The sequence below is a fragment of the Lytechinus variegatus genome, chromosome 12, assembly GCF_018143015.1.
Source record: "Lytechinus variegatus isolate NC3 chromosome 12, Lvar_3.0, whole genome shotgun sequence".
Classification (NCBI taxonomy): domain Eukaryota; kingdom Metazoa; phylum Echinodermata; class Echinoidea; order Temnopleuroida; family Toxopneustidae; genus Lytechinus; species Lytechinus variegatus.
In genome coordinates, this window is record NC_054751.1 from 20,995,150 (window position 1) to 21,006,354 (window position 11,205).

Below are 11,205 nucleotides of genomic sequence, written 5' to 3' on the forward strand. Positions count from 1 at the left end.
CTTTGGTGGGTGGGGGGGGGGGGTCACAAAGACTTAAAATCACACTTAATTCCCCAGTTCCTTGGGTATACATTGCATCCCAGCATGGTGAAATCTCCCTCATGGGGTATGCTCTACGCCATGGTTGGGTCATCGTGGTCTAGAGGTTAAGACTGTCAACTTTGAATCTGAGGGACGTGAGTTTGATTCCCAGCTATGACGTGTGTTCCTTCATGAAATCTACCCACATTATGCTGCACTCAACCCAGGTGAGGTGAATTGGTACCCGGCAGGAAGAAATTCAGTGAATGCCAGAACGCCTGTATGCAGCACGGCTACAACTGGGATTATAATAAAACTATTGTAATGCGCAGTTGAGTATATACATATAGAAATTGCATAATATAAATGTACAATTATTATTACTGCTTATCAATCAATGAGATTTTGCATCAAATATCATGTGCACGTGCGGTGTTGAGACATAAGCATGATTTTAGGTCATCACCATGTGAATCATCCCCCCTCCCATAAGAACAGGAAAAGCACACAAGTTATTTCCTGTAACACTAATCACATGGGTGAGTCCAGGGACACTTAAAGGTTGAACTATTAATGATGAAGAAAGGGTTACTGGAAGAAATTGACTCATCGACTCTACTGTAGTGGATAATTCAAGGAGTTTATTCTTATACTTAAAATGACATGAAAAATCATGTAGTGCTGTTTTTTGTGATCTATATGCATATACACAAATACACCGGTGGAGTATTTCATATAGGACTACAATATAAGATGTTTTATCTGACAATGTCCGTTTCATTTAACAGAAACTTGAGTTTTTAGCCAATAAAAATGAGGAAAGTAGTTTGATCGCTTTTCTTGCCAAACAATGAATATTGATGAAATACTCCCCAGATGCTTTAATCTGAGGTCATATTAGAGATTTTTCAGTTTAAGATGACCCTTGACACATTCTAATTGGAGAAGCCCTAATTGCAAAAAAAAAGGGGCTTCTGGTAGCTTGGCAGTGAAGGTAAGAATTTCACCACAGATCAGTAAAATAACCATAGCTGGAAATAAAGTCCAAGAAAGAGAGAACGGAAAAGGCACTACTCACCAAGTTTATCCATCTGAGTTGGACTAAGCTCTAGCAACGATGTAGACAATTTAGCTGTCCTGTATGGACTCACAGAAAACATCTCCTATACGGTAGAAGCCAAGAGGAAAGGAAAGCTTAACATCAAAACAAATCGATTTTTACTTCTAGGAGGGCATTTGATAAAGCTGTCTGTAAAGACATGCATGACTACAGGTGTGGCTGGAACATGCTCTTAGGTAAGCAAAAACAACAAAAGTTCACAAGGTCATATCTGAAAACATTGGAAAGTTACCAACAGCTTTATGAAACTTAGCAATGCAACGGTCAAAGGATGCAATTCTGTTGAGGGGCAGGCTAAAGTGGGTTCAGAATGAATTTCCTATCAATTTTATGAGTGCTCAGAGCTACCGGGGCCACTGCTTCTGGGTCCATCATCAATAGTCCTAAAATGGGCACACCTTTGGCAAAATAAAGCACATGACCTCGACTTGGGGTGCTCTACTCTGTAATATTTATCCTGCTTCAAGATATGCAAGGCAATTCATCATATGCTACTGCAGTAATGTTAAGGTTTGTATATTTTGCTCTTCTACAGGAAATTGCACTTTTGTTCAAAAACTATATAAAGAGAAAGGAATAGACGCCCCAAAAGATTGATAAGTATCTTTGTGTACAAAATAATCATACAAATCATGTCTAAAACAAGATCACAAGTAAGGGCAGCTCATTCAAAAAAAATATTACTTTTTCAAATTTGACAAGCAGGTTAAGCAGTTGAGGAAATATTTTCAAGAGAGTTCTGAACAGTCCTTAGTAAAACCTGCTGCACAAAATATATATTTTGTACAACTATTCAAGACATGCAAAACATCAATGAAGACATGTGATATGAAAATTATTTCCTATCCATTAAACACTTTAAGTTGTTAAGAAAACGTTTCCTTAAGGATATGCTTCCATGGCAAATTAAAAATGTACTTATAGACGGATATATATCAATGTGGAAATCAAAAAGAAACTCTTACAATTTCTGGAAGTAGAAGAGGATCTGGAGACGTATCCCATGAACCTCTCATCACACCAAACTCTTCATCGTTGAACAGGTTGGATTCAGGCATCGTACAGAAGTCACCTGACCTGTAAAGCAAAGATAGCAAATTATTCAGATTTATTATTTTCCATGACCTTTGGGGGCTAACAGCAATAACATTTATAACAAAAAATAAACTTACTTCCCATTTGCAAGTGTGCCACTTAAAATTGTTAAAAAGTCTGAAAATCTTCAAGAATGAGCCAATTTGGACACAATATACTTTCTGTGGCTGAAAATATGGTTGAGAAAGTCAGAATTCAAAAGTGGAATCCCTGCTAACACATGTATATCATGAAGCTTTATACCAAGTCGTACAACTATACGGCAAATTGCTCACACTCATTCCATCCAATCAAACAGCAGCATTTCAATGGCTTATAACGGAAGCTTGTTACTTGCCATCATAACTTATTTCATTGAAACAGTGACCAGATTACCTTGTTGATTTCTTGAGCTGAATATGACTGGGAAACACATCATCAAAACTTGAAGCCCGGAATCCACTTGCTCGCTTGTGAAGCTCAGTCACATCACCTGAGAAACAAATATAGCATGAATTGAATTTGTGAATAAAAAAAAAAAAACACTTCTTCAAGATTTGAAAGAAAAAAACCTCAGTAAATACCGGGGTAAGTAAAATATATGAACGTACACACACCAGAGGACATAAGACACAAAGATGTACTATCAACTGAAAATTTTGATTGGTGCAAAGTGGATCATGCTTTACAATATGAGCATGCTTTGCAACAATAATTTTGTTTGACAATTACCCTTTTGAGATTGATTGCATACTTCATCAGTTATATGGTTAAAGTTGAAATGGAATTAAAATCAACATTTATGCAGATATGCTATGGCATGCAATAGAATCCAAGGTACAAAGAACCTGAAAATCATCTAAACTTGGCTAAAAGATCATAATAAAGCATGGAAATGCCAGTGAACTGCCAAGGTATGTCTGTGCTTGGGAATAAACTATTATTCTTGATGATATGGTTGACCTTGTGTAGGTAGTTGACCTGGCAAAAATAGATTCATGTAAGCTGGAGTTTGGACTAGTGGTCAATGAAAGGTTTAAATTCAACAGACAAATTTCTTCAATCACTTATTTGACAAATTAAGAGGATTTGATAATTAATCAGTTAAGGGTTGCTACATAGTACATAAGGGAATAATTTTGCTTTACAAATTTGAATAGTATTTTTGGTTAAAGAGAAAAGCTCTCAAGTAATGTACAAACGTATGTAAAAATATGCTATACAAGTCTTCATGCATAGCAGTTTTTCAAAAATATGGAGCAAATTGCGATGAAATACCAAGAAAACATACTAACCAATGAAATAACCGACTTGTTTCTCAAAGACTCTTGCAACACCAACCATCAACTGAGATGAAAGGTAAAGAGAGAAGCGAGGACGAGAACCTTTCCCACCAGCTGGTAACACTTGCAATGTGATGTATTTGACAATGTCATCGCTAAAGAAAAAGAGAATACATTTTTCAGACTTAATCAGTCACACACATGAATTGAGAATATATGTCTACTTGAATGACTATGCATTACACATATTTAGCAAATTTCTCATAAAACAACCCTTTTACAACCTTCTTTTTGCAATTAGCGACGGTTGATGTCTAAAGCTGTCTCGCTTGGCCATGATGGGAATAAACGAAGGAAAAGCTTGCCCAACCAATTAAACTAATCTCTAAATGAGTTTTTGAAAAGGAAAGACGAAAGTCCAGGGACTCATTCCAATAATTGGTAACGAATATTCAATATGTACACAATAATGTGCGCTTTCGCCTTTGGCATTGAGGTGATTTCATTTACTTTGCATAGGTGTAGCAGAAATAAACTAATTCAAGAAAATTAATGAGATGAGATATGTGCCATATTCTGTATATCATCAAGTTCAAACAGCAATATAATATGATCAAGTCAAATTGTAAAGAGACCAAGCCACGTACTTGATAAAACAATCATATTCACTCATTTTACCACATTGCAGGCATGATTTAATGGATACCATACTTACCATGACTTTGTGACACACACACTGCAATAATCTCTCTTGCTCAATGCTACCCCTTTTGTTGCTGCAATCCTGCAAAATGAAACAAGGTGGTTCACGAACGAGTCTCACCTGATATCGCGATCAATAAAATATGCAATATGATCGTTTGACCTATCATCCTCATAAACACACATGAAACTACCCATTGGTCATCTGTATAAGTGTAAACACGAATGAAGCGGAATTAAAGAAATGAGAGCAATTTGAACAAAAACTTGGCCTTTTGACCCCTAGATGACCTTTGATCCCATCACCCTCATGGACATACATGTTATTTTACCCGAGGATCAAGTGTCAACATAACTTATGAAGAAATACACAAATGGGAGCAATTTGAACAAAATTTTGACGTTTTGACCCTAGATGACCTTTGACCCCATCACCCTCATTAACACACATGCGGTATTAGTATTACCCAAAGATCATATGAACCAAGTGTCAATTCAAGTAATGCAGAAATAAATAAGAGCAAGTTGAACAAAACATTTTATATTAACTGTTTCACAAAATATTCAACTTCACAAACGAGTGTATTTTCTTGAGAGAAATAAATTCCTTGATTTTTAAGAATGGCTAATTTCTTCTTTTTTAAAGTAAAATTTGGACCAAAAATAAAGACTGCAAAATACAGTACATTGAACTTATTATAAAAAAATATTGTATCAATCTCCTAAGACTTTAACTTGAGCAATAAATGGGAATTGAATTAAAATGATTGAAAATCTGATTTTAGTACCTAATAACATCTGGCAGGTATTGTTTGTTTTTGTTGACTAGGCAATAATTCACAAGACACCTAAAAGAGGAATCAAGCCATCATGCAGTTCTCTGGCTTCTTCTCGAATACATTCAAGCTTTCTTGGAATTCATGTCATGAACCAGAAAAAATATGAAATAAGTAAATATTCTTAACAGAACATTAAAAGACCAAACAAATCATTTACTCGTCACAAGACATCTAAATTAGATATGGACATGTAGCCCGACCTGCAAATAGTAAATAAAGCAACCCAAATAATGCTACTAATTTTTTATATGGTCGTAGTGATTTTTTTCAATTCAACCTTCTTCCGATCCGAACTGAAGCCTCCCTGAAGGTAGACTTCCGTATGAAATAGCCTACTTATAATTTTCTTTACAAAAAAAAATTAAGAGCTCCGTATCAAATGTTATCGGGTCAGCCCTGAAAATTTATTCACTTTTTTTCCTTATCAATTACTGACTTACCAAATGATTCCAAACTTTCCGCCTCGCTTTTGTAGGATATCATGTGAATAGAACATGGTGCTCGCTCCAAGGAAGCTTGCTCACTTTATTTCTTCTTATCTCTCAGAAGTACTAAATGAAACAAAAGTGATATATTGCATAAGATCGCAAGATCTGTAGACTCTAGGACATACTTATTCAGCACATTTTTCCAGCATTCAACAGGTATTTAGATCTAGGACTAGTAGAGGTCTAATTTAGAGTAGATCTACTTGAGAATTTCTTGAGTCTAGATCTAGGCCTACATGTAGATCTTGTTAGACCTAGATCTATTCTATGGTAGTTGTGTCATGCCATGGTAAATTATGCCGAATTAATTTTCAGCAAACCTGCATAAATGTAGATTCTTGGTAAAGAATCACAAGCAAATATTGATGTAAACAAGGTGGATCTAACAAAAACATTACATCTAGATCTAAAGTTAGATATTGTAGTAGATTTTTCTAGGATTAGGAATAGGGTGGCAGCACAAAGAAAGATTATTTTCAAATTCAAACAAAATGGGTAAAGATCTAGATCTAACGTTAAGCCCTAACATTCAAACTAGAATCTAGACCCAAACTGGAAAGCTACCACAGCCATGAGGTAAATGCAATTCCATGACCTTTCACAAATTTTCCAAATACCCTGACTTTCCATGACCACAAATTTTTCCAGGATTTTCCATGACTGTTGGAACCCTGCTAGGTAACTATAGAGGTCTAAATTTCTAGATCGAGGTCTGAAATTTGTTTTGGTCCTGGTTTTGATTTTCTAGAATTTTGCAGGTTTTTGTAAGAGATCGTGATCTTATTTCATTTTTTGACATGGCTTTTAATGTCATTACTTTTGGCTGTTGAAACTGGATGGATCTAGATCTAGACTCTATTTATTTTGTTAAGATCTAGGCCTAATGTTAGTCACAAATAGGGTGGTAAATCATATGCTCGCCAAATGACAGACGGCTGCACACTGGATCCTACCTCGAGCGAAGTTTGTGCATGTGATCGGTTGTACCAAAAATATTCTAAGAGTTTGGAAAAATATTCCACGAATCAGGATGGATTCTCAGATTACTGATTTGGTAATGTGATTGGTGGAGCAAGTTATTGAGTTAATTCATAACTAGATCTCATTGTTTCAGGTTTCGTTTTAAGTCTTGTGATTGCTGCTAACTTGTCATAGGATGAGAGATGTGCGATGTTTCATCTAATTTTTAAGTTTGAAAATGTTTCACTTTGAAATTTTATTCTTTTCTAAAACATTTTGATTTTTGAAATAGATTTTTAAAAACCCAATTGTCATGAAGATTGGATATTTTTGATAGCTTGAAGTTTGAACCTTTTTCCTCTTTCTTTCATTTTTCTTTATTTTCTATCCTTCTTTCTTCATCCTTGTATCCTTCTTGCTTGCCTTTTTTGTTCCATCTAACTTTATTTCCAATCTCTCCTCGCTCTCTGTTCTGATCCTTTCTCTGTCTCTCTGTTCACTTTTCTTTCTGTCTCTTATTTTCCTTCTTTTTAAATACCTTTTTTATTTCCTTCATTCTTTAATTTTTTTCTTGAACTTTGCTTTGCGTCCTCCCGTCCCCTCCTTTTTATTTTCATTTTTTCTCTCCTTCCATTAGTTTCTGTTTTTTTTCTAATACTCTCATCCCTCCCTTTTATCGGCTTTCTTTCATTCTTTAGTTTTTCCCCCTCTAATTTTTTCCCTTATTCATTCTTTCCCTTCCTTCCTTTCTCCCTTCCTGTTTTTTCCATCTTTCTTTCATTGTTTCTTTCAAAGAATGAAGGAAACCTTTTACTTTCTTCCTTCTTTTTTCTCCTTTCTCTCATTTATTTTTTCTATCACACATGCATTCATTCATCTTCCCTTCCTTTCTTTTTCTTCCCTTTTTCTCTATTCATTTCAAAGAAAGGCAGAAACCTTTTTTCTTTTATTCTTTCTTTCATCCGACCTTTTATTCTAAATTTTTTCCCTTCCTTTTCCTCTCTATTCATATCTTTTCTTTTCTATTTTCTTTCTCTCCTTCATTCTTTCATTCACCCTCCCTTTCCTTTTCTTTTCTAACATTGTGCTTGTTGATTTTTTTATCAAAGTGGCTCGGTTGATCCTCTCGTGCATTGTGCCTTGTCCCGTATTTCATTTTGTCAAATCTGGGGAGCGTTTCATGAAAGGACTTGTCAGACGTTTTATCCGACAAATCCTATGCTATCCGACAGTTATAGTAACAGTGCTTCTCAACCAATCAGAATCCAGGAAAGTTGTCAGATCTGACAACTTGTCGGATGAAAATATTGATGAAACGCCCCCCTGGTCACCCTGTCTAGACCTCTAGTCTAGGGCCTACATGTAGGCTAAACTGTAGCTAGCATTTGGAATCTGCATTGATGATGGTATTGAACTTAAAGTTTGACTTTGTGGGAGTCTTTCATCTTTTTGATTGATAGATCTGTTTTGTAAGATCTAACGTTAGATCCTGGGTAAAACAATCAGCAAGTTGCATATGTGATTTTTTGAGCGGCCGCACACTGGAGATCTACATTCTAGGCTATCATTGGGCCTAAGTATTAGATCTAATGTTAGATTCTAGAACTAGGGCCTAACGTAATAGAATCTTATACACCCTACTTTTTTTTATTAATAATATAGATATAGGACCAGGAAGATCTAGTACTAGTACTTATACAGTCTAAGTTAGATCTAACGTTAGATCTAGACCAAAAGCTTCAGTCTCTAGTATTATGTTGGTTTTTCAGCTGAACTCCGTTGGCTTAACTCACCAAATACAGACCGAAGTTTTAGCGCGATCTGTACAGGGGACTCAATGGCCATGTTTATGTACCCGTACTTAAGATCGGATAAAACGGGGAAGTGAATTTGCGCGACAGCCGAGGTAAGTCACTGTTTTTGTTCCTTTTAACTTGATTTTTCTCCGTTTTTTGGCAATTAATGCCAGAGGGAATATTAAATTGCATTTTGGTCGCGTTAGTTTTCAAATTTTTTTCATTAAAGACAAAAATTGAAGAGCCCCGACAGGAGGATTTTGCATTGCAAGTCCCCTATTGGCCCTAATGGTGGCTGCACAATAGCGAGCCGTCTGTGTACGAGAAATAAAAAAGTTTTAAAAATCCTCAAAACAGACGGCTGCCAGTTGTCTAACATTAGATTTAACTTGGGTTTGGCTCTAGAAACCTACTCCTTGAGTCCTTGATCTAGATAGACCAATAGTAACTAAAATGTCAGAAATTATTGAATAGGGTCTAAATCCCCACCCAGAAACGATCATTATTCCTGTCTAAGATCTAACTTTAGATAATCTAAATCTAGGCCTAGATCTAGATCTAACTTCTTCATCATCATCATCCGTTAGTACAGTGACCAGGTTGGTGTATCAACTGTTGTAGACCTAGCCCTAGGTACCGTAGTTGTTCTGTAGAATCTGCGGCCTTAGTTAGGCTTAGCGCAATTGGATTTTTTTGCACCTCAGCCTTGAACTTGAAGCTGGCTACTGAAGTAGTGAATAGTGCCAGTGGCTCATTGTAAATGATTCAATTTTCCGGTTCAAGATAAATGCATAAAAACATCAACAAACAAAAAATTAAACAGTGAATAATGCGTAAAGTGCACTTCGCATCGCCGGTGACCAACGAAATGAGGCGGTGTTCAACAGTCAACACGATTGCCGACGCGGCTGGCGCGGGGCGCTGGCCCAACTGAAGTGCGGGGATGCTGGGCTTGAGCCTTTGCGATGCAAATCCACAACTTCACAAGACAAGAGCCAAAATATCACTCCATCCCATATTTTGTAAATAGAATAGAGATATATAATATTTTAAGTATCTATAAAACTTACCTTTCTCCAAAATATTAAACTCCCCACTCAAGTCAGTCAATTTGAAAGTAATAAATACTTAGTAGGTCTAATTCTTTACAGATTTACAAACACATCCGCCAAGGCTGCACATGCACAGTAGCATTAGCGCGCGCTATTTATCCAGGCAATTTAGTAGATATCGAGCGCAAGCCGAGAATTGGCCAATAGAAATGGGAATAAGTTTTGTAACCACGCCTTCCTGAATCCTTCCTCCAATCACGCGATATCTAGATTTTGCCGCGCTCCTATTGAATAAATGCAAAATTGAAATGGCGGGAAAGCTCGGGAAATATATAGGGCGCTAGCAGCTTGGGAAAGGAACTCCATGTCCAAGTGGTGCCATTTTATTTGCTCCGGATCGGAGACAATTGCTCATATGGGAAATCTGCTTTTAAAGCCAAAAATAAAAAAAAATCTAACCTACAAAACTAATAAAAGTAACATCCAAAATTAACCATAATCCTTATTTTAATCTTTAGGCCTACATTTTCTGTACAAAAAACAGGGCCTCCCCCACACACACTTCCGCACTCTGATAAACTATCACAATCCCATAGAGATGTATACTAATTATCTATGCACAATCCTAACTCTAACTCTATATGCCCCTATACCCTTTGAGATATAAAGACAGGAGCAAAAGTCGTGTCACCGGAGGGGGGGGGGGTAAAAAATGTAACAATGAACTTGTCGTGGCGGTTTTTTTTTCAGTGCTCCTACGATACAAATGGGCGTCACCAACTTCACAAATACAGGCCTTATACTTGAAGTTACCGAGAGGGAGGGGGGGGGGGCGAAAGAGACTCTTTCTGAATCATGGATCCATCGGCCGTCCCTGCAGCATGCAATTAATGCACTCACTCCAGATAAAATCTAGAATTAATAGACCGCTTGCTACTGTCTCCGTTCTGTGGAATGGGGGCCTTTTAAGGTGACACAACAAATAATTTTTGCTCCCGCCGGGCTTTTATTTCGTATAGTGTTCAATCCATGGTCGAATTAGTTGGTCATGCCATTAGTGAATGGAATTAACAGCGGAGCAATTGTCGCTGGATCAAATGTCATGGAACCATGAGGAAAGTTAGGCCTGTAGGGATGGGGGCCTATACTTTCATCAGACAAAATGAGGAAAATATGCCTCAAAAAAGTATGTCATTTTTAAATGCGGAAGCATATTTTTTGCTCTAGAACGTCTATACATACTTGTATTTCAAAAATTATATAGGGCTACTATATTTAGCATCTTGACTGTACTGATAATTAAGACAAATTTTGTATTAAATAACCAAAATGGCATATATATAATTTTCTAACTAATATAGCATGAGACAAATCACACCCTTGTGGTTATTCTGGGGTGGGGGGGGGGGGGCTTTGAAATGTGGGTGGGCTCCTGAATATTGCGATGCCAAGCTACCCAAACTTTCAGTACAAGCCAAAACTTGAAGACTGATGTTTGATATTAATTGTTGGTGGAAGATGAATAATTGAAGACTCAAAAATTTTGATGCAAAACCCCTAAAAAAATCCCAAATCTATTGACTTTGTGTCCAAAAAGGACATAAATTGTAACAGAATTTTATTTAAGAAATTTAGATAATTATCATCATAAACCTCATTTTCATCATCATCAATCACAGACCTGCCAACCTTCTACAACACAAAGTATTCTCAGAAGGAAAAAAAGTTTTTGACAAAACAGAGTAATTTTAAAAATTTGTCTCAACATAAAATTAGCCAGTCTGTTGTAGTGTAATCAGTGAAAAAACATGTGAAATGACTGCACTTGAAAACTTGGTGATTCTCCCTTTTTCTTTTCATGCAACATGTT

The 11,205-nt window shown here is 36.5% G+C and overlaps 1 protein-coding gene across 1 annotated transcript in view; it reads right to left on the reverse strand.

Annotated features, from left to right (window-relative positions):
- The window catches only part of LOC121425332 (meiotic recombination protein REC8 homolog), a 37,030-nt gene extending 26,855 nt beyond the window's left edge, over positions 1-10,175 (reverse strand). Inside the window, exons 1-7 of the mRNA XM_041621361.1 lie at positions 9,354-10,175; positions 5,480-5,590; positions 4,214-4,282; positions 3,511-3,653; positions 2,612-2,708; positions 2,107-2,218; positions 1,100-1,184 (exon numbers count right to left, since the gene is read on the reverse strand). Of these exons, the coding sequence (XP_041477295.1) occupies positions 1,100-1,184; positions 2,107-2,218; positions 2,612-2,708; positions 3,511-3,653; positions 4,214-4,282; positions 5,480-5,535 (562 nt within the window). The 5' untranslated portion in view covers positions 5,536-5,590; positions 9,354-10,175. The remainder of the gene's footprint in view (positions 1-1,099; positions 1,185-2,106; positions 2,219-2,611; positions 2,709-3,510; positions 3,654-4,213; positions 4,283-5,479; positions 5,591-9,353) is intronic.
- Positions 10,176-11,205: the final 1,030 nt, after the last annotated feature.